General features: G+C 50.5%; 7 protein-coding genes across 7 annotated transcripts; 4 read left to right on the plus strand and 3 right to left on the minus strand.

The window, feature by feature from the left end:
* Positions 1–77: 77 nt before the first annotated feature.
* IAR55_003080 (uncharacterized protein) lies at positions 78–2,042 on the minus strand (the record flags this gene model as incomplete). The annotated part of the gene is made up of 7 exons (XM_066946190.1): positions 78–678; positions 799–882; positions 952–1,146; positions 1,270–1,388; positions 1,453–1,480; positions 1,547–1,665; positions 1,758–2,042. The coding sequence occupies 7 exons, from the start codon at positions 2,040–2,042 to the stop codon at positions 78–80; spliced, it is 1,431 nt and encodes a 476-aa protein (XP_066803691.1).
* Positions 2,043–2,402: 360 nt separating this feature from the next.
* On the plus strand, positions 2,403–4,448 carry IAR55_003081 (uncharacterized protein; the record flags this gene model as incomplete). The annotated part of the gene is made up of 10 exons (XM_066946191.1): positions 2,403–2,557; positions 2,624–2,740; positions 2,832–2,960; positions 3,024–3,123; positions 3,166–3,275; positions 3,326–3,455; positions 3,513–3,581; positions 3,638–3,860; positions 3,928–4,188; positions 4,267–4,448. 10 exons carry the CDS (start codon positions 2,403–2,405, stop codon positions 4,446–4,448), a joined length of 1,476 nt encoding a protein of 491 aa, XP_066803692.1.
* Positions 4,449–6,489: 2,041 nt separating this feature from the next.
* IAR55_003082 (uncharacterized protein) lies at positions 6,490–10,578 on the minus strand (the record flags this gene model as incomplete). The annotated part of the gene is made up of 7 exons (XM_066946192.1): positions 6,490–6,802; positions 6,906–7,429; positions 7,495–7,755; positions 7,813–7,992; positions 8,045–10,090; positions 10,145–10,295; positions 10,403–10,578. 7 exons carry the CDS (start codon positions 10,576–10,578, stop codon positions 6,490–6,492), a joined length of 3,651 nt encoding a protein of 1,216 aa, XP_066803693.1.
* A 356-nt stretch (positions 10,579–10,934) lies between these two features.
* IAR55_003083 (uncharacterized protein) lies at positions 10,935–13,231 on the plus strand (the record flags this gene model as incomplete). The annotated part of the gene is made up of 8 exons (XM_066946193.1): positions 10,935–10,955; positions 11,045–11,053; positions 11,114–11,140; positions 11,205–12,028; positions 12,091–12,182; positions 12,255–12,421; positions 12,546–12,842; positions 12,935–13,231. The coding sequence occupies 8 exons, from the start codon at positions 10,935–10,937 to the stop codon at positions 13,229–13,231; spliced, it is 1,734 nt and encodes a 577-aa protein (XP_066803694.1).
* A 549-nt stretch (positions 13,232–13,780) lies between these two features.
* On the minus strand, positions 13,781–14,814 carry IAR55_003084 (40S ribosomal protein eS24; the record flags this gene model as incomplete). Its single annotated transcript, XM_066946194.1, has 4 exons — positions 13,781–13,831; positions 13,891–13,962; positions 14,239–14,520; positions 14,812–14,814. The coding sequence occupies 4 exons, from the start codon at positions 14,812–14,814 to the stop codon at positions 13,781–13,783; spliced, it is 408 nt and encodes a 135-aa protein (XP_066803695.1).
* Positions 14,815–15,324: 510 nt separating this feature from the next.
* IAR55_003085 (uncharacterized protein) lies at positions 15,325–16,323 on the plus strand (the record flags this gene model as incomplete). Its single annotated transcript, XM_066946195.1, has 6 exons — positions 15,325–15,424; positions 15,477–15,557; positions 15,623–15,645; positions 15,706–15,876; positions 15,961–16,136; positions 16,215–16,323. 6 exons carry the CDS (start codon positions 15,325–15,327, stop codon positions 16,321–16,323), a joined length of 660 nt encoding a protein of 219 aa, XP_066803696.1.
* A 484-nt stretch (positions 16,324–16,807) lies between these two features.
* Positions 16,808–26,008, plus strand: IAR55_003086 (uncharacterized protein; the record flags this gene model as incomplete). Its single annotated transcript, XM_066946196.1, has 3 exons — positions 16,808–17,203; positions 21,834–21,868; positions 25,846–26,008. 3 exons carry the CDS (start codon positions 16,808–16,810, stop codon positions 26,006–26,008), a joined length of 594 nt encoding a protein of 197 aa, XP_066803697.1.
* Between the last annotated feature and the right edge of the window lie 611 nt (positions 26,009–26,619).

The raw sequence follows: 26,619 nt of genomic DNA on the forward strand, positions 1-26,619 counted from the left end.
CTGCTGCACTCCTTGCCATCCGTCATCCGAGTAGATCGTCCACGGGTCCTCTTCCTACAAGTACCCACTCTGCCCCCTCATCCCCTCCTCCAAGCCATGGTCTTCCTTGCCTCTTCCGATTTCCTCTTGACGAATTCCACATCCTCCTTTTTCCAGACTTCCTCCACTGATTTTCCACCTTCCAGACATTCCTTCACATGTCTCTCCACATCCTTATTATTCATGACCACCATATTATCTTCCGCCAACTCCTTGTTTCTATCCCATCTAATCACATTCGCCTTCTGCAGAACCTCTCTCGGATTGAAACTATTTCTACCATGATACAGCTCATCGAAGACGAACCCTATATCATCATAAGTGACAGGAAGTTTGACCTGAAGTATCTCTCCTCGGAATCGAGTTTCCCTCTTGGCCAAATCCCTCTCGAGCGATTGGTATACTTTACGACGATTCTTGATTTCCAGATAATCCGTCAGGGGTTTCTCGGCAAGAGAGAGGAGGATGTAGGTGGCGATGTTCAGTCCGAATATCGCGGGTAAGGGTCCGAGAACGGGCATGATCCGGACTCGGAAATCGTCAAAGGCTTGTAGTTCCCGGACGGACCCTTTAGCGAACTCTTCTTCGGGCAATGGAAGGAGTTTGACGTCTGAAGGCGTTTCCGTGGAATACACAACACTGATAGATCCAACTCTGTAAGCTGTATTTCGGACTGGAGTTTACGATAACGCTCAAAGCATCGACAGGGAGCTATGCCGAGCGATGGGAATGAAAATGAAAGTGGCCACAATCACTCACGGGATACCCGATGCGACACCGTTGATCCTCAATCTCCTCCTTACAGATCTAGCCAGCGGATCCTCGTAGGTCGCCGAGATATCTCTGTTCGTCAATATCAACACGTATCAGCTCGATTACATACTCGCTCAGACAACCACCACCAGAACTTACGCGATCTGGACTCTCGTTGGATCACGTTTCGCACCCGAACCCATGCTGGAGAAAACCTTGATTCCAGCTTGGTGGCAATGGGTCAAGAGTTCCGCCTTGGTCTCGATGTTATCGATGGCGTCGACTACCCAGTCGGCCCCCTCGAGCCATTGTTCACCTTCTCCTTTTCGCCAAAGACCAATGTGAACATCGATTCTGGGTGAAAAGTGATCAAGTTAGCGAGACAGCCACCTTTCAACATCAAAGATCGCGAAGAACTAAGCGCTGAGGGCACTCGTAGGGATTTGCCAGCAATGAGATATGTGACAAGATACGTACTGTGCCCAAGGAGCTATTTTCTTCAGGTACTTTTGCACGGCAATGACTTTGGGCGTTCCAACGTCTTCGAGGGTGGCAGAGGCATGTCGATTGAGCGATGAGAGTGTAGTAAGATCGAACTGTACATATATGGATTTAGCTCGGGTCCTTCAGTTGCCGAAGGTCGATGTATCGCGTACTCACGTCGATCAAGAGTATCCGTCCCACACCACTGCGATAGGTCAAACGGTCAGCCCGTCAGCTGCAAGTAAGACGTAGTACAGCACCCATTGCTCACCTTCGTAGAAGCATCAGAGCACACCAACTTCCTACCCCTCCACAGCCCACGACGACGACATAAGAATGTCGTACTTTTTCCATCGACTCTTCTCCGAGGAAATTGTAATTCCGTGTGAGCTAGGAAATCAGAGTTGATCGATGAAGAAGCTGAATCAGCCACGCAGAATGGATGCTGGACAAGGTCTTGAGTCTCGGGAAACTTTGCTCACTTGCTCTCTGATCAGACTCTCGTCAAACTCTCCCTTTCTCCACTCCTTCTCCCTCTTCCCACCAACAAGCTGCTCGACCCTCTCATCCGGACTGCCCAGACCACTCCCCGCTCTACTCCTCTCCCACTCTTCCACGTCTTCCCCTACCTGTTTCTTCAGCTTCTCGGTCTTGTGTTCGCGTCGCAGAGCTTGATAGGAGAGTATGACCGAGGTTGTGGCGATGGCTGTTGCGAAGGCTGTGAGGAACAGTGATTGTCGACCAGATAGGTCTGGAAGGGCTGGCATCGTGATCAATTTCTTACGTGTCACTCGCCGCCGTATGCAAGGTTATCTGACGTATGTCTTTGTGAGCAGCTGTAATGGCTACTGTCCGGGAGGCAAGATGACAGCGAGAGAATGCTCGATTGTAAACAGCTGATCCACTTTTACTCGCACACAATTTGTTTGTCGTTCAAAAGTGATGATATCATCACCGACTGACGTTGAGAGAAGCAGCAGCATCGCAGCATCGAAGCATCGACACGAGATATGCACAAGCAGTCATACCGTGGCCATATCAACACCTTACCGGACACCATCATCACAGCCATTCGAGTCCCGACATCCGTACAGCTACTCTCTTGCGACTTTCCAGCAGCCTCCCCAATGGTGCAGCCATCCTTCTCCCATCCCAAGAAGGATGACCCTGCCCAGACCGCCACCTCACCTACGGCGGCTCTCGATGCTTTCCTCGACAATCAGCATCAATCCTATTTCGAAGAACTGTATCGATCCGAAGCGGTATGCTTGTGTATCCTGAGGTGAGTCATCAGCTGTCACTTCGTCCACAAGTCCAGACACCTCAGTTGACCGTCATCCTGTCACAGACTGTTACCGCCTGTATGTCGACATATCATCCTGCATCACCTCTGGGCACATGGCACAATACGCACGACCGACGTCAAGCAATTCTTACAGAAAGATGTACAATGTCCTCTCGTAGAGTACGTCTTTTTCACCATAACTACCAGCTTTTGTGTTGCTCCATGATCGAGTCCGAAAGATTGAGCTGAGCCAAGAGTGGTTTGATCGCAGACTCGATGAGATAATGAGACCGGCTCTGAATCGAAAGATATTGCATCCCATGATTCACAAGAAGAATAAGATGCAATGGCCTCTGAATGACTCATTCAAGCGTGGTTTGCGGAATGCTTTGACAGGGCTGTGAGTCCTTTTCATAGCGACCTGTCGAGTCGATGAGCAGAGGTTGACGACATGCTGAAACAGGGGGACGTCCAACTCGTTCGGTGTACCATTTGATCGAGATCCGAATGATGAAATACCGAGTGAAGAGGAGCTCATAGCATATGGAGAGGATACATTCGAAGTAAGCCCCAATGCCCTTATTTCAATGCTGATGAGCATCTAGTCTATCCTAAAATATATGGTGTCGTCAGGCCTAGGGACAGGCTTTACGACAACGAGACCGCAGCAGGAAGTCCTACAGCTCTTGCACGATAGCGGACTTATGACAGATCCGTGAGCATCAAGACGTTCGTTTCGCAGAGTGTCGACTGACGACCGTAAAGTGCCGACCCAACTGGACGTAATCCGCATCTCGTGCGACTAACGATCACTTCAAAGGGTTTCCAATTCTTACTTGAAGACCGACAAACACAGCTATGGGAGATATTGATGTACTATCTGACCGCAAAGGAGGTGGGCTCATAATCTGCTGTTGTGCAATCAATACCCAGGACTGATGCCAGATCTTAGGCGAACTCCGAGAGATCTGCAGAGACATTGTCGATGTTCTTCTCCTTGGGATGTATGCAACTTGGTCAAGTCAGTGAGAAACCCCAAGTGTGAAGCTGTGTATGATACTGACCGATAGCCAATAGGACTATTCGGCCTCACAATCTTTCCCTGATGCTCAAAGCGCATTGAATGACCTGGCGCAGTACGGTTTTATATACAAGCCAGCGGAGGAGAGCGACCAGTTCTTCCCTACCCATCTTGCAACATCGCTATGTTCTGGCGATGCCAGTGCCACTCAATCTCAATCAGCGGATGAGAAACGGTTCCTGATTCTTGAGACGAATTACAAGATCTACGCGTATACCTGTGAGTAACGGCTTCACATTTTGGAAGTGCTCTATGCGAAATCTTGATCTGACCTTTGTATCCGCAGCCAACGAGCTCGAGATAGCTATTTTAAACCTGTTCGTGGACATCCGAATCAGATACCCCAATTTGGTAGTCGGCAAACTCGATCGTAAAAACGTCAAAGCTGCCATGGAGAAGGGTATCTCAGCATATCAGATCATCGCGTACCTGTCAAGTCACGCTCATCCACAAATGTACAACTCGCCACCGCCATTATTGCACCCCACAATCGTCGATCAACTACACCTTTGGGACAAGGAAAGAAATAGGTTGAAGACGGAAGAGAGTGAGCCTAATTTTCATTCGTGCCAAGTATATCAAACCCTGCAGCCGAGGCTGATCTTCGTGAATAAATCTCGATCAGCTGTCATGTTTGAATTTTTCAGTAAAGAATTGTTTGACGACACAGAAGCCGAGGCGAAAGCGAATGCGGCGTTACAACTGGCGGTACCAGGACAGAAGTTGCTGTTCATCGAACCGCAGACAAAACCGGCCATTACAGAATTTGTGCGAGAGCGACAAAATTTGTTGAGAAGTGGTCTTTGACGGGGATCTGGTATGACTTCACACTTTGTCATTTTACGTCTTATGCAGTATGTTGTATACTTTCTCCCAACCCCATCCGCTCTTTCTTTCCAGGCAACTCACCGTTGGGGAGCGAATCACACATTTGCACTTTGCTACCAGTTGTCCCCTCTTTTACACGTGATGACGCCTACAAGGTTAGATTTTGTCTCGGCAGAGATAGATCCGTTAGCAAAACCCCCTAACCCCCTATTCGTTTGTTTACATCTGAGAGTGGCATGGTCATTTTTGTTACTTTCATTCATTTCTCGTTCCAATCTCGCCCTTTCTTTTCCTTTGCCTATTTATTAGCTATGAAGAGTTAGGAGATCATACGTTCATTCTCCATTCTTCATCGTTCACCACAGTCGACTGCATCGTTCGACCCTTTCCACGTATCAACCTCGTCAAACCACCGTACCTATCGTCTCAGGCAGACCATTATCCAACTTTGACACTGTTCGTATATACGACCATCATGAACAACATCAGCTTTCACGCCACCGTCGCTACGGTCACTTCCGCCGAGGACAGTATCTTCTCCCTCTTCGTACGAGGGGGTAAGAATGTTACACATTTGTGAGTCCCAAACGTTGTCTCTTGCACTCCACGGTGATGACGCTCAACAGCTGATCATCGCCTTCTTCAGAATCTTTGCAGTCGCGATCTGGCTCTTCAGCAGCTTCATCTCGATCATCCGCTCGACATGGCGAAAAACTTGCTCCTTATACGGGTGAGTTTCGGGAACAAAAAAATCATCCTTCAGGCATGACCACACAGTCATACGACGGCGTTAACCATCAACTTGGCTCGTCATTCACAGTACGGTGGACAATCATTCTGATGTCGTGACAACAATTATGATCTGCGGGCTCTTGGTTGGCGGGTTGATGTATCGAGGTGCGACAAAGTCTTTAAAGACTGACGTCAAGGTGTGAGTGAAAGCGGTGCATGAGTCTTTCCCCCCCATCATCCGCCATCTGCTCCTGTCATCGTACGCCCACATTCTCTCCCTAGACAATTCACCTTACTGACATCGACGCCTTGCTATTCCGCCACTTCAGTGCCGATCAAAAATTCATCTACGCCGAGATGATCAGTACCCTCAGTACTCTCATCTTCTTCCTCCTCTATCTCCCCTTGACTCTATATCATCACGACCTCTTCTCATTATGCGGATTACTCATGGTCATCATCATCATTGGCTGGACGATGAACCAAAAGGACGAAAAACTCTTCCCGCAGAGCTGGACAGATATTCGTCCCATCAGGGATGAGGGTTGGAAGTGGGAAGAAGAAGAGGAGACCGTCTCTGTCTCTTTTACAGTAGAGAATCAGAGTCCGTCCCCGAACCATGACGTTACAGAGAAGGAAAAGGGAAAGGAGACGGAGGGGTTGTATTGGTTTGCGGGGGCTTATCCTTGGGAGAGAGAGTGGGAGAGGAAGAACGCCGGTTGTATTTGCGGAAGGGGCTGATCATCGTATTACTTCGGTTGCCGCGATGCTCTTGCTCTTGCTCTTGCTCTTGCTCGAGAAGGAAGGGACGGTTGAGGGCAACTGTACTACTGGAAATCGAACATGGTTGTAATGGTTGGATATATGTGACATGAACTCGTGCTGTAACAGATCATCTTACTGACCCAAAGCGACAATCTCCTCATCCCATCCGTATCCACTATAAGACCATTTCCACGTTCAAAGGTCTTCTGGCTTGTATCCAGTCGACGACGACACGCGATATCCGCCATTACCCATCCAAGTGGGGACTGGAATAGATCAATTACATGTATCGAGATAGTTCAGTTGGTTATGACGGCTCTCTGCCAAAAAAAACGACCTGTACTGTCGGAGTCCGCCACAACCCTAAAGCCTCTTGACGATGCTCAAAATCGTGACATTACTCGTAAAGATGGTACGTTCGACAAGAAGCAAGACCTGAACTATGCGAGAACGCAAATGAATCGGAGAACAGACAACTATCCTCTGCGCCTCTTCTCCACTGGTAGTATATATCTCCATTTCATTAAAACACATTTCCACTCCCGCTGGCACCTGCCGCACCACTAGCCTTGAACCCCATTCTCTTGGCATATTCCACCTCTTCAGCCCTCGTCAATCCATCTCCTTTACTCCAATTGGCAGAACTGGTCCTCGCCCTGAATTTGCCAGTTCTCACCTTGAACAATTCTTCCATGTTCAAAGGTTTGATGGGTCCGAACAGCTCGTCGGGGTTTCGATGAGCTTGAGCCTCGAGGGCGTGTCGAAGTTCAGGAGATTCAGCCCATTGTGGTCGCTCAAAGTCTTTCGTACGATCTTCATCGTCCGAATCAGAGTATCTGTATCGAAGATGCCGTCAGCCTCCACTCAGCACTGAATCAATGGGAACAGCTTGTTGAGGCGCCGAAGACTATGACGCATTCGGATGAACACGACACTCACTCGGAGGCAATATCGGGCAAAACAATGTCCTCCGACTGGATCAGCGTGGCCTTCTCCTCCAAATGAGACTGCAAAGCCACACGACTTTGCTGCAAGACAGCCGACGCTTGTCCTTGAGCTTGATGGACGGCAGTAGACTGTCTCATGGGCTGAGGGTAAGGATGATTGGCCATAGCCGAAGGTCTGCTAGGAGGGCCCAACGCTTTACGCTCCGCGTTGTGCTGAGCTTGATTTTGGTTCTGCGTGACCAAGGATATAGTCGAGTTCTGCGTCTGGGTGTGTTGAGCTGCGTCGGCCGTTCGGAATACAGAAGGACCCAGCTTTTGGGGCTGAGCTGAACTTTGCGTAGAACCTGACAGGGAAATCTGCTTGGAGGGTCGGAAAGGCTCATTCCCTTTCTGGGTTGTCTGAGACTGCTGGAGACCTTGACCGGGAGGCCGCTTGATAGACGAGCCATTCCCGTTTTGAGACTTGCTGAGAGCAGCTGCAAGCTTTCTCTTTCTCGCGGCATCCTCTTCAGCTTGCTGCAACCATTGATCAGATGCGTCAGCAAGAGCCAATTGAGTTCTGGAATGGAATGAATGCTCACCTTAGCTCGGGCGGCCGCGGCCTCCCTTTCTTCCTTTGCGGCTTTCTCTTTGGCTATTGCTGCCAGACGTTCATCCCGTTCCTTCTTCCGCTTCTCATGCTCCGCTCTGATCTTACGTTTCTCTTCGATCTCGGCAATCTTCGACTTCCTCTCTTCCTCCGCCCGAACCCGTTCTTCCTCGGCCTTCTTTTTGGCGAGAAGCTGCTTGCGATGGTCGGCTTGATCTTTCATTATGGCTTTTCGATCTGCGGCGGCTTGCTCCTGTACCCAGAAATCAGTTCCATTGATGCTCAGCCAATCTGGCGTCATCCAGCTTACCTTCTTCGCGGCTGCGGCGGCCAGCTGTAGACTTTTCACGGTTCCACTTGGAGGCTTGACACCCAATGCTTTTGCAGCCATGATGGCAGCTTGACCAAGTGTGCTGTTCGCTGATTGTGAGGCGGTTGATGCTGCGAGCAGGCTAACAGAGCTCGACGATGATGGGAGTTTTCGATGAGTCTATCGCACGATCATCAAAATGTGTCGTAATTATTGCTCGCTCCGAACTTACCTTGTGCTCGTCCTCGCTTCGAACAGACTTGGTGGGGACAAGTGCTGTCCCCTTTGGGTATTCAAGATGCTCTTCCCGCTCCTCCTCCTCCTCCATCTCCTCGTCGTCATCCACACTGGGCGCACGTGACTTCTTCGAGTCCGGTCGCATCTCTTGAGGTTCAGCCTCATGCTGCTGAATATGGGCTTCCTTCTGACTTGCTACAGACGGCTCGTGGACATGGTTTTCGCTGCGAGGGGGAAGAGCAGAAGCCTTAACGTGTACTGCGATAGGACGAGTTGGAGTACCAGTCGGAGTAGTAGATCCTGGTTCTTGAAGGACGACTGTCTGACGAGAGAATGGCGCTGGTGCCGGGGCAGGAAGATCGACTGCGATGAGGTCTTCCATAATGGATTGCTCCTCAATCATCTCTTCCTCCTCTTCAGGGGATAAAGGTTGCTGTTCAACAGAGTGGACAGGCGAGATATCGGGCGTTGTAGAACGGACGGGTTGCTCATCTTTTGTTTTCTCTTCAACGACCTTTTGTTGAAGCGCAGCTTCTGTTTCTGGCTTCGTAGCTTCGCGCATCAATTTCTCGAGTTCTTGTTCCGCCAGTCGTTCCTCTTCCAATTCTCTAGCTAATCTCTCCGCTTCCTCCTCAGCCGAATTCCCCAACCCTAACAATCCTGCACCGAGGCTACCCAAGCCGCGCAAAAAGCCAGTACCTGTACTCTTTGCCTGAGGCATGCGGGCAGGGCCAGTACTGGCTGCAAGGGCTGCCTTCTGCTTGGCTAGCTCCTTCGCCGCTGTCTTCTCGCGCAACTCGTCAAGAGCTTTGGTGACCTTGTGGATGTCGGAACGTTGCTGTTCGGTGGAAAGATTGGTAGATCGACCTTGAGAATCGGGATGTATTGTACTGGCAGTACCAAACGAGGGGGTCTTCGTTGGCAACAGAGGTCGAGGCACTGGTCCAGGTGTGCGCGATGGCATGTGAGTAGTGTGAGATAGCTCGGCCATAGGCTTGATCGGGGGCTCGCCTGAAAATTTTCCTACTTTGTCGGGACGCTTCTCTTCCTCATCCGAATCCGACTCCATACCCTCATCCGACTTCCTTTTCAATCCACCAATAGGCGCCAAGCTCTTCCTAAGACCGGTGAAGTCCATGGCCGTGCTCTGCCTGTTCTGAGTCGGGGCAGCGTACGATTTCCGGGCCGTAGGATTCGGCTCGGTGAGGTTGATAGGGACTGTGCCAGTGCCAAGTGCCTTGCTGAGCCAGGACGATCGCACTTGGCGCACAGGAAGCGGAGCAGTATTCGCTGGAAGCGGGGCAGGAGGAAGGGCAGGAGTTGAAATGGCGGGCTCCAGTTGCGGCTGGCTCTGTACTGTAGAAAAAGCGATATCACGAGGATGGTCTCCACCATCGGGTCGTGCGATTGTCCCATTGAGAGTAGCCTTTTCCTCTTTACCCTCGGTTGACTTTTCACTGTCCTTTCCTTCTGAAGAATTCCGGTCATCGGGTTGTCGAGCGGGTTGGTCTACTACGTTGGACCTGATTGAGGTGGATCGGCTGTCTTCTTCGCCCTCGACAATCATGGATAGATCTTTGACAGTGCCTGTCGTCGGTATGGATAGGGTGGGAGCGGCCGATTCCTCGTCGTCCACAACATTAATTGCAGCTTCTAGCGTGTCTTTATCCTCGTTGACATCCACATCCATGTTCTCAGGCGATGGAACTGCCTTAACCTTCTCCTTTTTGGATCTGGCCGATCTCGATTTCTCCTTGACGGTCTCGACCTCTATCTTATCTTTACTGGATGCGGAGGAAGATGACCGATGTGAGGCTGGCGCGCTCTCTTTGTCTTGAGTTTGCGGCGGTATATCCTCATCCCCTTCGACGGCCTTCTTTGATCTGCCCTTCTTGCTCTTAGGCTTGCTAGCCTGGGCCTTGACTGCACTAGACTTGTCGGCTTTGACCTTCGCAGGCGAGGCCTTGGGAGCGGCAAGGAGATTCGGGGAAGCTTGCGCGTTGAGAGACCGAGATCCAAGGGGCGAAAGAGGAGCGCGTGACTGTCAAAGTACGGCCATTTAGTCACCAGGGATTTTTTTGCACAGGTGACTTACGGATTGCTTGTTGCCCACTGGACTCAGGGCCATGCGTGCGTTCAACCCTTTCACTTTATCTGTTCGGTCTTTAGCTGCTGCGGTTGTCGCTCGGGTCTTCTTGACAGTTTGTGTCCTCGAAGGAGTCTTCATGAGCTCTGTGATTGGCGCTCTGGAAACGTTTCAACGGATTAGCCAGCTTTCAAATGCACGATTCGTGTATACAGCTGTCGAATGCTTCGGCAATATTGATCTGTTTCGATGACAGTCTCGACCCACCTCGACTCGCGATTCAGGATCTGTTCCATGTACCCATCCAGCCATTCGTATCCTGTCCTTGCGATGTTGTCTTCCAACTCCTGGAGAGTGGATCTGGCGGCTTTTCTCAGCCCATCTCGAAGGTTGAAAGCGTAATGGCCCAACGATGGTATATCCTGGGAGGTGAAGGAGGACATGGTGATGGACCTCTGTATAGATGAGATCTGTCCACCAAGAAGTCGAGAGGGGATAGAGGGCTAATGAGAGAAGATGAGATGAGGATATGTGTATTATCGTTGAGATGCGAAGATGATGATGAGATGAGAACGGGAATGGAATGGAATTGGGATGATGGGATATAAACAAGTGAAAAGAGACGTTGACGGATTTCACCCTGAAAAGTCACTCTCGTCGCCACGTGGGAAAATCAACCCGGACTTTGTCACTCCCTCAGAAGTAAGTAAACAACCATCATCTCATCCTTTACATATCTCGACTCGTATACCGTCGCACTTTCTTGCTTGTAAGTCACAGAGAGAAAGGATCGACAGACATGTCTGCGCTTGGTGGAAGAGTGAGTGAGATGGTCCAACGGGTGATGCGAAGGGCCGCCCGCGGCCATCGCTCCGAAGGCTGACGCGACTGTTTTTCGTGATTCCACAGACAAAGAAGGTAGGCTGGCACACTCTTCAAATATGTCGAGAGGTATACTGAAGTGACCACTGATGACAGGTGACCACCTACGGTCGTAAAAAGACTGTGAGTGATCTCACTGTTCCCTCTCATTGCATCTGCTTCGTTGCGTCAGCTCACACTGGGACAGCAAATCATCTCCGTCCACAGCGACATCCGTTCTGGATCTACCGAGCAGTCCGCTTCACCTTTGCCGGTCATCAAAGCCCGACCCCCACTTCAGTCAAAGCGATCCCAAGACGTCGTCAATATCCCATCCACCCCTGGCCCTCAGGTCACAGCCAAGACTTTCAAGCCCTCACATCTCGTCGAATCACGAGTGTCCTCAAGATCACCTACTCCTGAGACAGTCTTGAAGCCTCGCAAGGTTCCACGAGTGGCAAGACGAGCAGTGATCGTCCCGCACAGTCCTGCTGCTACTCCCAATCGTGTCTCCAGGACCACCGCAGAGGGAAAGGGTCGAGACGTACTGGAAGGCGTAGTCATCCCTCTCAAATCAAGTGCAAAGAAGCCGTCGGTCCAGGGTCTGACAGATAGGTTGTCGAGAGTCACAATTGAGGACAGTCTTGCACCAGCAGGTCGGAATCTCAAGAAGACTACTTCGCTTCAAGAGAAACATCCGTTGACCTCGCTTGTGCAACAATGCACCTCCTCTACAGTTCACCCTTTCTCAACCTTTTTGCAATCCTCACACTTGCCCAAATTCGCCGAAATCAGCAAAGTCGGTGAAGCCTCTTACTCCGAAGTCTTTGGTCTCACTACTGCGACTACTGACTCAGCGTCAAGTGGCGTTGATCTTGTTCTCAAGATCATTCCCCTGCTCGATGGCGAAGCCAATGACATCATAGATGGACCATTGCCTGACTGCACTAGTCCCGAAGATGTGGCAAGGGAGATCCAAGTGACAAAGCGAATGGGAAATGTGCCCGGTGGAGGATTCGTGACTTTCAAAGGGTAACTTAATGATACAAGCGTTGAGATACATTTTGTCGACGCTAACATATGTTCCTATACAGAGCTTACATCGTCGAGGGAGAGTATCCTGCAGGGTTGCTCGAACAGTGGGATGAGTTCAAGCATACTCTGGGATCAGCTAGTGTCCGACCGTGTGAGTCGACATTTACATCAATTAGCTCCTTTACGTCACAAGCACAGCGTTTGACACATCTCTGTCCCTTAGCCAACCTCCCCTCATCTCAAAAATACTGTCTTATAGCCCTCTCCCACGCTGGAGTCGATCTCGAGTCATTCAAGTTTGACCTGACGAAAGGGTGGCTACAAGCAGCTGGTGTGTTTTGGCAAGTTGTTGCTAGCCTCACGAGGGCAGAACAGTGGACCAACTTTGAGGTGAGCAATGCTGCGGCTTTCAGACATGTCGTGTACTCCTCCTTTCCCGATTCTGATAGTCCTCGCTTGTGCTACGAGCTTAAGGTAGACCGTCTTTGCGTCATCAAGCTGACTTGATCTTTAGCATCGCGACCTGCACGAGGGGCAAGTCCTCATATCGTATACCTCGTCGCCTGATGCAGAACAGGCCGAAGCATCAAGCCACTACCTCGATGCAACATATACGGGTGTGGAGGCCACTATCATCGACTTTGGCCTATCTCGCCTCAACATGGAATCCGACTCTTCGTCCTGTGCTACCTGGACTCCTGTCCCAGAAGAGGTGTATGAGGGTAAAGGTGCTCAATGGGATCTGTACCGAGCTATGCGGGGTCATCTTGATGATGATTGGGAAAAATTCCATCCCTTCACCAATGTCTTGGTATGTCGTAACAGTCTTCACGTCCCTTCCGATGTTCCTGTTCCTTTTACAACACATGATAGCGGCATAGCTGATCAGAGATATGCGCTTAGTGGCTCCATTACATTATTCGATACATGCTAGAATCGAAATCCATACGGAAACCTCGTCCTCCACAGACCACCTCTCGTCGATCACGCACCAAAGCGACGATTGTGTACGAGCAAAACGAGAAGGCGTACAACATGTTAATACAAGTTGAGAAAGTTTTGAGTTGGAGTGTTGACTATGATCTGGGTGGGGTTGGGAAGAAGACGAGAAGGGGGCTGAGAGGAGAGCCGGAGGGTGAGAAATTGCTTAGTGCGAAAGATGTTATGGAGTGGGGCAAGAGGGAGAAGTTGGTTGTGTAGTCAGGTTTCGTCTGACTTGGAGACGCATCAAGAGCGAACGTCTGGACGGGACGACCCGTTTTACGAGGATCATACATAGTGACGTGGAAATGATTGTGGATTTAACGATTGATTTGGGTCATTATGGATTATGGTGGTTTTCAGTATTGCTACAATGTATGATAGACCGCAATGTTCGAAGATCAGCAGCACGCAATGTGTCCATTCTCGCTGTAATAAGCCGCATGTTCAGCAAGCCCAACGTAAGCCTTTCAAGGATTGCAGAGAGTGTTATAATGGTTGTGATGAGAGTCTGGCTCAGTTTCGTTGACGCCGCCAAGCATGTCAGCCCACACCGATCAATCACCATCACTCTGTGCAAAATCTGGACGGGACTGCACACCCATTTGCGCCACGATCATGAAAGCATGCGTGACATCCCCTCCTGAGATCCATCTCCTACTCATATAGAAGAAACAGATCCCATGCAGCTACACCAGATAGACCGAAACCAGGAAAACCTCCATCACTGACCGACCCGAAAGCTTGTCATGCAGATCGTTTATCCGATTACTTCTTCTTGGCAGCCTCACCAGCCTTGCTCTTAGCAACTCCTCGAACCTAATTACATAGCGAACGTCAGTGATATGTGATTAGTGATGAGGGGATGGGCGACGCACCTTCTTTGATCGGTTCTTCCTCTCCTTTCGGAGCTTCCTGGAAGCCTTGACGACCTTCTCGGCGAGACCGTTCTGTGTGTGGGAGGAGCGGGTTTGTATGGTTGCAGATAAGGAAGATCGCAGAGATTTGTGTAACGAATAGAAGAGTGGAGTGTAAAAGGAATTATATGATGTTGATGAGAGGAGATTGAAGGAGAGAAACAATTCGTCAGCATCTATGCTACATCGGACCAATCGCTATCCCCGTGGGAGTACTTCTTCCCACACAGTCTCATGCACCACCGAGCATCGGGGCATCGAAGCATTCCCGTCTCATTCCACGCAAAGAAAGAAAACACCGCAACTCACTCTCACGAGTCTGTGCTTGGGCTCAAACTTCTTCTGACTCTCCTCATCATCGTAGATCAAACCGAAACCAGTTGAAGAACCACCACCGAACTTGGTCTTCAAGCCGAAGACGACGACACGGTCTTTCTCGGTCTTGTACAGGGCGGCGAGCTTCTCGCCGAGCTCGGATCGAGAGACGTTGGGTCGGGTGGGGTGGAGGACGGTGAGGACGAATTGACGTCTGTTGAGGAGACGGTTGGAGATGAATTTGGTGGTTCGGAGGGTGACGGGGCCTTCGGGATCCTATTTGTAGCGGAAACACTCTTAGTGACTTGATCTGCTGTGTATGTCCAGAAACGACAGCAACAAGAACATGGATGGGGACAGCGGTCTGCCTTCTTGTTCTACTGCTTCGTTCTCCAGTCTCCGCTCATCATGTCCACCCTCGATGTGCTCAATCTGTTCGCCTCTCCTCTTCCGACTTGCCCCCAAATCTACTCCATCTGAACCTTCAATCGTCCCACCGTACTCTTCTGCTCGTCCGACCTCATGCTGTCCCATCCTGCTATAATGATCTATATCGTAGACACTCACCATGTTGGGCAAACTATCCTCTCCTTTTTTCCGGGGTTTTGTTGATGGATGAAGAAGAAGAAGAAGCAAAAGCGAGACTCTACAAGGGTGTCGATTCAAAGGTCAAATTGGATTGTTGCACCAAAACCCGAAGGAAGGAGAGAGAGGAGACGAGCCACTGCGTACCAATCGATTGACATTCGCTCCCCCCACCATAGCCCAGAAACTGTTACAGTGGTAGAGTGTAGAGAATTGTTGGTATGGTAGACGGAGTTTCGCGGAGTTTTGGAGAAAGACGTGTGGCGTTGCTGGTTGGAACCTCGGGAATTGAAAAGGAAAGACTGGTTGTGGCAGCTGTTTCCTTGTTGACTTCAGGGTCAGAGGTTTCTTCACGTGGCGAGAAGGTGGAGGTTGATCTTCCGGCCGATCTGGGAACGGTAGATAATCTGATATGCAGAAGACATCAGACGGCCAAGACATTCGATGGAATGGTCTGTCTGTTGTGTCTTCATCCACATCTAGCAGCCATTCACCATGTTCCGACTCGCTGCTCTGCTGTCTCTCTTGTCTATCGCTGCAGGAATGGTAGTGCCCCCAAACTCACAGGCTCATCGGGAGACCTTGGCGGAAGCAGGTACGTCGGTCTGTGTAAATGACAACAGGTCGTAAATTCATCGGTTGAATAGCTGTGAACACGAAGGGGCTGGTGCACAAGTATACGACTGGCACCATGGCCAGTGTGTTCCCTCATGCTTCGGATCATGCTGGTGAGTAGGCTAGCACGTTCATTCACGGCTTCGCGCTTCTGGATACACGCTGATGGGGTGATCAGGACGACCATTTGCATTGATGGAGGTGAGCGATGGGCTAAGCTTCAGCCGGCATGCAGTCAGAGCTGACAAGTATGTGATCCAGTACCATGCCCCATGTCATCCCTCGCCTTCACTGACCTTCCTACTTCTGCCAATATCGTTGTCGACGAATAACATCCTTCACACCGATCATCATTATGCTACATACACAATAACAACGCCTCCCGAAGGTGCAAGATCACCTATGGGTCAAGGCAGAGTAGCCCTCATGGGAGTGAGTGGTCTTGTCTCCTTACCGCAGACTGAATGGTTGTTTGTCACTGTATTCGACTACTTACCGCCTGTATTCCAAACTCAGAATATCACCCTTCTCCCTGAACTCTCCCCAACCGAATCTCATGCTCTCGCCTCATGTTACACGCGCTATCACCCCGATGCACGATGGTGGTTGCCCGACACGGTAGGATCACCTCATACTTCCGTTTGGGCAAGGATGGACGTGGACGACATTTACTATGTGGGAGGATTTGGCGAGTAAGTGGCCGATCTGGTTTGGCCAAAATTGATGCATCGTCCAGTGCTGACAACGTTGACCCGGACATGTTTGGACAGTACACACTACATAGGACATATCCCTGTCGATCTGTATGCGCAGGCCGGGGAGCACAGATTAGGATCAGGAAGTGGTGCACGGGTATCAGAAGGTCAGGTAGTTTTATGAGTCTCATCGATTCATTCCCCCACTCTGAGCCGAGGTTGTCATCGTGGATCATGTTGTCAGTGGTCGTGCATGCTTTGTTGCTGATACAATGTGTCCCTCACATGTCATGTACGCATGCGGCCACTATGCACATCCAAGGCAGATAGAGGATCTTGCAATTTGATCGTTATCTTGCAGCTACGAGGTTCCTGGGTGGGGATCAGCAATGATTAAATTGGTCCCGTCTGGAACCGCGCAGTTGACTTTGACATCACCTTACCCGCCAACAATTAACCGGTCTTGACCACGTCCACAACTCCACATCTCCCGCCTTTCTCCCCCCTTTGCCTAGCAACCTGCATCTCACAATACATCAATTGTATATACACACGAAGACGTGGAAATCGAACTGTTCTTCCCCATCCTGTCGGTGCTGCTGTTCAACTCCCTCCTCTTTCCTGCCTCGTCCACCCTTTCCTTTCTTTGATCACTTCCCCACCTCGCCATGTTCAAATTACTGAAAGACCTCACTCGACCTCCTGAGACGCTCAGTCCCCCGCCTTCAACTCCAGCTTCAGCACCTCAAGTGCCTTACGCAGCTCGACAAAGACCCCGATCTCTTTCATCCGCAGCGGCAGCAGCAGCAAGAGCAAGGAGCAAGTCGCCCGGAACAGCGGGTAGAGGAAGAAGCCCTGCTCCACCGGGACTGTCGCATTCACATAGCCATGGGCATGGACAAGATCATGGAGATAGCGGATGGTCAATGGCCCTTGATCTAGGAGGCGAAGGAGATGCAGAGGAGGATGTCGATGAGACTGAGGATGGAGCTATCAATGTCGTCGAGCTTTTGAGGGAATTGAGAAACAACATGGACGAGAACGATATCATGCGTTATGTTGAGGTAAGTCGTGTGATCCTTCATCAGCTGTTATAAGTCTCCTCTGATCACGGTGTCTGATTGCCGACCGCACAGACCTTGTCGCAAATAGTGGCTATCCCGGGTGACTTCCATTCACGACGAGCGTTCCGGCGACATGCAGGTTTTAAAACCTTACTCACTGTTCTAGGAGAAGGACTTGTCTGGACCCCCACAACTGAAGAAAAGGACGGATTCATTGAGGAAGAATGGCAAGTGAAAGAAGTGCAGCGCATGGAGGGGATACGACTATGTCTTGAGCTTTTTGGCTGGGCTTTGGGCGATAGACAGGGAGAGAAGTACTTCGAGGTAAGCACCTCGTTCCCTTCCGTGTGAATGGGCTACTATATTTGTACTGAGAGCTAGACCTTGCCAGTCACTGGGCGGATACGTTTCTCTACTTCCTATACTATATCGGCTCATCCAGCACTCCTCGTCAAAACGCATCGTCCCGGAATCGCAATTGATCGCTCTTCTCTTCTCCCACATCTGTAACAACAACTACTCTATTATCTCTCTGTACCAAACGCATCGCACGGCTAAATCTGCTCCTGAACTCACAACGGCGTTCATTTCCAGTCGCTTGGGCGATGTGATCATTCGACCGTCAACAAGCGGGGCTCTGCGGCTCCTTTGGGCGTATTTGCGAGGCGAAAGCTCCAAGGGCAAAGGAAAAGAACGGGCTTGGACGGGCGATTTTGAGGTTGGGGAAGATGAACACCAAGCGAAACTGGTCGAATTGACTTTCCAAGTTCTACTCGTCGCTGCTCAAGCCTCAACTCCAAATCTGTTCGCTCTCGCGACCCAGATTCCGGATCTAGCCGAGTTTCTCATCGATCGGATGTATGGGCCGATGGAGAAACGAGTGTATGAGGAGACGTTCCCAGCTAGGGACGACTGGCAAGAGTCAGAGCCAGAAGCGGACACTCCAGCAGATGTACAATGGCAAGGCCCAACTGTGGGATTGCAAAAAGCTTATCACGCTTTACTCAAGCGGATGCTAGAAGTCGGCGTTAGTCAAAGGGTGACATGGCGATTATTCGGTTTGGTCAAAACAAGTGCAGCGCCCATCAGAAATCCTCGCGATAGCATTGAGCAGTCGTCAAGCTCGACATCCAGCCGTGATGCGAGCCCACCTGGTCAGACCGACTCGTCAATAATCGCGACTGATATCCTTACGCATCGGACGAAACGAAGACCTAATCTTCACATTGACACCACCAAAACGCCAGAGGAGGATAAGGAACGACTACATGCAGAGATATTGGAACTGATTCGGCATTGCATGAAGGCGAGATGGCCAGATGTCTTCGTCTTCCGGGGAGGAGCGGGAGACAGTTTAGGAGGTTTACAACTGAGAGAGACCGGCAGACCCTGGATGAACGCTCACAAGGGCTTCAATTTCTCCGTGAGTAATGGTCAATACTGTCTTTTCCAGGTGACGCTAATCGTCCACATGCGACAGTGCTGGATACATATCACGAAACTGAATCAGCCTTTAACGTTGCTTCATATGTCACAAAAGGGAGCCAGACAACCTTTGTTCCAGATCCGCATTCTCGAAAGCTCTCAAATCGCTATCACTACCTCTGTACATGGCGCCGATAATCCTCCGACACCTCCGGTATCTGAAACCGCGCCTGCTCTTCATGACAATGAGATAGTATGCGGTGCTATGGACGCTTTGATACCTCACTTCCAATGGGTTCACTTTGCTATTGGCTGTCGCAAACCGAAAGGTTCCGAAAATGGCGAAATACGAATCTTCGTCAATGGATTACGAGTTGGAGCTTTACGAATGCCCTTCCCGGTACCATCGCCGTCTACCTTGACGCCTTGTGCTCCACAACTGAATGTTACGCAGGGCACTCAGCCAGATGCGGTCCGAATCGCGATCGGAAGACAATACAAGACAGATGAGGAGAGCAAAGCAGAGAAAGAGGTCAAAGGAGGACGGGAAGAGGAGAACGAGTGGATGCTAGGCAGGACGTTGTTATTGGAGGAAGCTGTCCCGGAAGATATGGTCCTGCTCATGCACCATCTTGTAAGTATGGGAAATAGAATCCTGATCAGATTTGCTGATCCCTCATGTTTCAGGGACCACGATACACTGGTAATTTACAGGAGCCGGCGGGCAAATTCTTGACATGTAAGTCACTAGAATACAGAGGGGCTTGCTTACAGTACCAGACGAGGGGGCCACGTCTATCAACATCTACCTCAGTAATATTGCCCAGAGCGCGAACGACCGAAAGTTCTTCACTCAGCAAAGCAGCTCTATCCTCATTCGCGCGATCCGTGCAGGACATACCATCCCAGAAGAGGCGATCATACTCTCGCTCGATGGTAGAGACTACGATCCCGCTCATGACGTTTGTGTCAACGCCAGCGTACCTCATCCATTCCGGGCGAAACAGTTGCGGCATGGTACGGCTCGACTCGTAGGCCATATTCAGGCTTTCTCTGGCACAAGCTTAGACGAGAGTGTAACGGCTGTGGGAGGCGGACTGGTGATTTTGAAGATGATTGACCTATCTAAGACCAGGGATGAGCTGGTCTCCACCTTGGGAATACTGAGAGATATGATTAAAGATAGCTGGGAGGCAAGTGAGGAGATGGAGCGGATACGTGAGTGATACTAGACCTGTGCCCTCAGGGAAAGAGAGGAAAGTTAGATGACAAGTCTTACGTGCAGACGGCTTCGATCTACTGGCGGCTCTCCTCAGGCCGAAGATGTCGACACTCGTGGACGAGCATTGTGTGAAGATCATCCTTTCTATGCTGGGTATAAACATGGACAAACCCAAGTACGAGTAATCATCATGCCGTTGTCGAAGGAATGCTCATTGGAACAAAACAGCTCGGCAACCGTTCACAACTCGGTAGCCTATCGGTCCCTGGGTCTTGAATTCGAACTCTGGTCGTATGCACCGGACGATGTGATCGTTTACTATCTCAAACACTTCGAATACCTTCTTTCGACATCCAAACACAAGCGATACAATGTGCTGAGGACGTTCCAGAAGTCAGCCATGGTCAAGAAATTGCTGTATGCTTTGAGATCAGGGCTTTTCAACCTGGAGGTTGTACCGAATGTCATTGGTCAGTGTAGGCAGGACACAAACAGTAGATCGGGTGCTTATAGAAAGATATAGATGTCTTGAAATTGGCTCTCGAGGCGAGGTGGAGTGGAGAGGACGCGTAAGTTCGACTGGATATGGTCAGCGTTAGAAATAGACTGACTTGGGCAGCAGTATCAAACCCGTCTTTTCCTACCTTGTTTCAGCACTGTGTCAGAGTGGGTTTCAGAGCAGATATGAGGGGGCTGTTTATGCTGACCTAACGCTCAGACAACATGTCGTTCTCCTTATCAGCGATCAACGAGCCTCCTCCCTACCAGGTTCCCGCCGCTCTCACACTCAACATGATCGCTCAAGTCTGTCAAAGCAGACAGAAGCTGGTCAAATTGAATCGATCACTTGCGCTACATCGTTTGCTTGTCATCTTCCTTTCCTCCAACTCCGCATACTATGTCGTTCTCCCTTGTCTCGAGATCGCGGAACAATGTATGATCACTCCTGGTTTGGAAAACTTCCAACAATCGTTCGAGTCGGAAGGTGGCTTCGCGTTATTAGCCGGCACTCTAGCACCGATCTGGAGGAGCGATATCCAGCAATCGGTGTTCAGGATGATGTTAGGACAAGGCAGAGAAGAGAAGGCGGGTCTCCTGTCTCCTCCAATGGTAGCATGTTTGTTGGCTGCGCTTGACTCGTTATTACAATTGGCCGGGGACATGGAGGACGCTGGAAGTCGTCCGACGACTGGAAGAACGAGGTCAGGAACTATCACCTCGATCAAGTCCGTCGCATTCTCCCCAATCATCTCAGGCGAGTTTCTTCACCAGAATGTACAAGGGCATGGATCTGACATTTTGAACCTATAGATTCACCTACTCCTCAGGACGATACTCGCCTCGAAGATTTGCTGAAAGAGATGACAGCGGCGTGTCGTGCTTCCGCCTCGTTCCGTAAGAACATCACTGCTAGGAAGGTCGAAGCCATGCTTCCCAGCGTGGCGGACTTTGCGGCTGTTTCGGGATCTAATGCAACGCCTGAGGTGGTGAAGGGAGCCAGAGACGCTGCTGCAGAGTGGTTATTGGCTCTCACTGAGTTGGGCAAGCTACCAGCAGCGTTGACCAATCAGGTGAGCTGGTTTCAGCAACAATCTTCAAGTTGCTAACGATCGAGCAGATGAACCTCATCGTGGAGCAACTACGCACCAGCCCCTCGTCTCCGAAAGTGTCCTCGTCATTGATCATGTCTCCCACCTCGCCGCGACCTGGCAGCTCGTATTTCGGACAATCATTCTCGAGCCGGTTCGGAACCTCCCCTGTGCCACCGGCTCAGATACGTAGGCGACCTTCGACTGACATGCCCGGCTTCGCAAAATCGAGACCCATCATGGAAAAGCGGGTGCCACTCAAGCGGGTCTTGACCGGAGAATCGATACTGGAGGGTGGAAAGGACAAAAATGCAGCCTGGAAAATGATCATAATACAAACTGTTAGTTCTGGCCTTGCCTCCATGGTCTTTGAGGCTGACATCATACTCTTCAGGATTCGCAAAGTCATTCAAAGATGACCCTCGAGCAGTGAGTCCTTGACTGCTGGCCGAACGGAGTATGGATGAATGACTGAAACCATTCGTAGGAAGGAGCATTGGCAAAAGCTTTCAGAGGTGGACTGGCCTCGTCACGCTGCGTCACTCCGAGCGGAGAACGGACTCTGGCCGGAGCGTGAAGAGGGAGTCACTTGGCGTTTGGATGGGAGTGAAGGTCCCCTTCGGATGAGGTGTGTGAAATATCTTCAATGGGAGGCATGTATAGCTGACGACGTACACAGAGCTCGACTTGAACGTATCAACGCCGTGCCCGAGCAGGGCATGGCTCGAACACGTCACAAACTACGGGATGCCATCCCATCTGTGGACGAGCTTTCTTCGGCGGTATCCCGGATCAACGCGGCACCATGGGAAGATCCCTTTGCATTAGCTCTCGGAGAAGCAGCCGCCACGATTACAGAGGAAGATCCGCTGCAATTGACATCAAATACCCCGGGCAATTCAGCAGTCTCTGGGCCCAATCTCGGACCGCCGGTGGCTTCGGCCAATGGTTCGGGACCGGGCAGCGAGATTGGCGCCTCTGAAGATAATGTGGACACAGAATCTTATGTTGAGGTTGACGAGGATGGAAGTGATGATATGATGAGAAGGATCGCGAAGACATTACAGGCTGGTGATGTCGTTGAGGAGGCTCATGTAAGTCGCTGAGTCCTGCCCAGGTGCTGGCCTGTGCTGACTCGTTCATAGAATATCGTCCGAATCGTCGGTGTGGATGCTTGTCGTGAGTCATGTCAGGACAAACCTAAAATGTATCAATTGACGTATGTGCTGTTTAGCCGGTTTACTCATCCTTGGCAAAAAGAGCCTATACCTTGTCGACGGTCTGGTTCAAACTCCCGATGGTGAAGTCATTGACGCCAAAGATGCTCAGAAGGATGTACTTTCGATCCCTTCCGGAACGTTGGTTGAGCTGGACAATTCGGATCAGCAGAGTCATCGATGGTAAATCTAGCCTTGTTGCCTCTCATCTAGATGCGCATGCTGACTTTTCGTCATCACCAGGTCATACACCGAAATCGTGGAGAATAACCGCAGAGCTTTCCTCTTCCGAGACGTAGCCCTGGAGCTATACTTTTCTGACAAGCGAAATTTCCTCATTGTGTTCCGTGATAAGCGAGAACGTCAAGCTGTTGTTCAAAAGATTGGGTCAAAGAACGATCACAGAGACGCTATATCGAGAAGTGTCATTGGCAACTTTGTGGTTGACACCGTCGCGAAAGCAATGGATCGAAGTGAGCAGCAGCTGGAAGCACTGCAGAGGAAGTGGCAGAGCAGGGAGATCAGCAATGTAGGCATATCCGGAATTTATGGTGTCATATCATCGGCCTGTGCTGACAATCAGCGACAGTTCGCATACTTACAACTGTTGAATCAATATGCCAACCGGACGCCAAACGGTGAGCTCAGCTTGACCATGATCGTGTAAACTTACTGAAACCATCTCGAAGACGTCACTCAATACCCCGTGTTCCCATGGGTATTGTCCGACTACACGTCTGATAGGCTCGATCTGGACGCCGCGTCATCATTCAGAGATCTCACATACCCCATGGGTGCTTTGACGCCCGCTCGTCGCGAAGCTGCTGTCGAGAGATATTCTGCAACCGAGGGTGTCGGCGAGAAGCCTTTGTGAGTTCTTCCCTCAGAGATGCCTATTTGGTTCTTAGACTAATGTGGTGAATGCAGCCATTACGGTACCCACTACAGCTCTTCTATGATAGTCTGCGGGTTCATGATCCGTCTGTCACCGTTTACTGAGATCTTCTTGGCTTTGCAAGTGAGTGGCTGGTTCAGTGACCCGCAATCGTGAGAAGCTAAGCTTGGTATCACCATAGGGTGGTAATTTCGATTTAGCAGACCGACTGTTTTCAAGTATACCTAGAGCTTGGGAGTCGGCTTCAGCAGATAACAGAGGAGATGTCAGGGAACTCGTCCCTGAATTCTTCTACTCGCCTGCTTTCCTTGTCAATCTGGTGAGTCAAACACACGCTACTTGATGCAGTGGTGCGCATTAATCACTGGTGAATACAGAATCATCACTACTTTGGGAAGAAGCAGGCTTCGGGCGACACGGTCGACAACGTCTCTCTTCCACCATGGGCGCTAAACGACCCGCTGCTCTTTATTCACCGACATCGTGAAGCTCTGGAGTCGGAGTATGTATCTCGCCACCTCGCCGCGTGGATCGACTTGACTTTCGGATATAAGCAACGAGATCCTGCTGCTTTCAATTGTTTCCATCCGCTATCATATCGGGGTGCGGTTGATCTCGAGAATATCGAGGATGAAGGTGAAAAGGCGGCATCGACAGCTATCATACACAATTTCGGCCAGACTCCCCTGCAGATCTTTAAGAATCCTCATCCTAACAGATTTGTTGCCGGCCGAAGCACTCTACCCATCAGTGTCCGATTCGGAGTGGCTGAGCACTGGCAACTGATGTTCAGGAGTATTCTACCTATCACGGAGACGACGATACCGATTGATGACATCAGCGGACCATCCGGTCCAGACGCGAAGCCAAAGGCTGGACAGAGACATAGACTGGTCGTTCCCGGACTGTCTAGCTTGTCGGTGCAGTACGGGTTCACCGATGGCTCGGTCAGAGTCTACTATCAAGAATCGATATCCGCTAAAGTGAGTTGAGTCTGGCGCTCATTTGGAACTTTGCGCTGACACATCGTTCTGGTTCAAGCTCGTCAATCTTGTCGAGGGCATCTATCCCGCTCATGCCATCTTTGCATCCCCCTCGTTGCTGGTGACCGTCTCGGCTCACGGAGTGTTGTCAGCATGGCGCATTAACATCAAGAGTGGAGGATACCGACGCGGTGACGTGACGCTTCAACGGGAAGCCACCTTGCGAGGTCATCCTAGCAAAGTTACTTGTTTGGCTGCCAATACCTCATGGAGTTTGCTGGTTAGCGGGTCTGAGGTAAGTCCCAGTGTATATGGCTGCAATGTGACACATGACTAATCTGGAGACAGGATGGTAACGCCATGGTCTGGGATACTAACCGACTCAGGTATACCAGAACCTTGCAAACTGGTCGAAAAGAACCGATCGAGTTCTGCGCGATCAATGAGGCGGATGTGAGTGCTGCGCGCATACTGACGGGCACCAGCTGAAACCGGTCACAGGGTCACATCGCACTGGCATCGAAGCGACATCTCTATCTCTACTCCCTCAACGGACACCCTATCGCAGCCACTGCTGCAGAAGAAGCCGTACCCGCATCCGACATCGACTCGGAAGATGAAGATGGAGAACTCTTCCAACCGGAATTCACAGGAGGTATCTCTTTCCTGAATCGGGAGTTCCTCAAGTCCGGAGCACTCTTCGTCATCGGCGTCGGAGCTAAAGTGGTGCTGTATCGATGTGTTCCGGGCGCAAAGGATCTCTTCAATGCGGAGGACAGCGATGTAAGGCCGTGGGTGCTAATCGCTCAAGGGACACTTCATCGGTCAGATGATCATACGGGAGGCGATTGCTGTATGGTGAAATTTGTAGGGTGAGTATGGCGTAGGCATGTGGAGAATGCGGACTTGCAAAGTGCTAATGGATCACCACATTCACAGTGAGACACTGTTTGCTGCATATGAACCGTCGACAGAACGAAGCAAGTACTCGTTGTATCAGTGGTCTTTGCCTGATGGCGCAGCGAGACATGTTGCCGAGAACGTGTCGCATACGTGCATGTCGGAAAAATGTGGCAGACATTTCGGTCTACTGGGTGAGTTCAGGTAGTCTAGATCGTTACCAAGTGGTGTTGACAGGCCTACAGAACCCAAACGACATTGTGGTGGTTGCGGAGGTGCTTTCTGCGGGTAGGTTGACACCTTTCGTCTAAACTATGACAGACATGAAGACTGACGATTGTTCTTCTCTTTTACTAGAACCCATGCACTGCACGTGGAAACGTTCACAATGCGATATTGCGATTCATGTAGGACTCAGCTTTCGATAGCGTCGGCTCAAGGGATCTTGAAAAGCAGGAGAGACTCCCTGATGCCGGCTTCGAGATCGGCTTCGAGGCGACCGTCAGTAAACGATTCATCTAGGCCGTCAAGGAGTCAGAGTCAGCCTGCATCCAGGAGAGGGTCGAAGGAATAGAATGGGAAGGGGGAATATGATCATGCGATGATGAGCTGGATGGGAGCGACGTTCAACCGAGATTGTATACGAACAAAATAGCATAGCGAGATGAAAGGTGTAAAGCATCCATTGTATCTGGTTTCGCCGTCTCAAAGCTCCATCACATGGTCTTGTACGTTAACGGAGCATGAAAGTGCTGCTCGACAGAGGGTGTGGACCTGAGGCCGCATGTACAACGAAGAACAAGGCTCGGTCTGAGGTGAGTGAAATTCACCAGGATGTGTTTCGGAGATTTTGTTGCGGAGTGATCGGTGTCTTCTTCCATCACGCACGTCCCCCATTCTATAATCGAACAGCGCCGCAGACCCTCGACCTTGCGGAGACATCTCCGTGTACCCGTGCATCGTAGATCACTCCTTACCATCTCTTTGAGACCAATGCCAACTTCTGACTGCATGATCACCCATCTGTCTCTCGGTCCAACTGGGGTCAAATTGTCGCTCTTCTGGCAGGGATGAAGGGGACAGACAAAAAGAGAATCGTTCTATTCAGATTTGTATTGAGCATACAAGTATCATTTCCATAAATTGAGTATCACACCTAACGATGGATACTACGGTAGGATGTAT

Source organism: Kwoniella newhampshirensis, chromosome 5, assembly GCF_039105145.1.
Source record: "Kwoniella newhampshirensis strain CBS 13917 chromosome 5, whole genome shotgun sequence".
Lineage (NCBI taxonomy): Eukaryota > Fungi > Basidiomycota > Tremellomycetes > Tremellales > Cryptococcaceae > Kwoniella > Kwoniella newhampshirensis.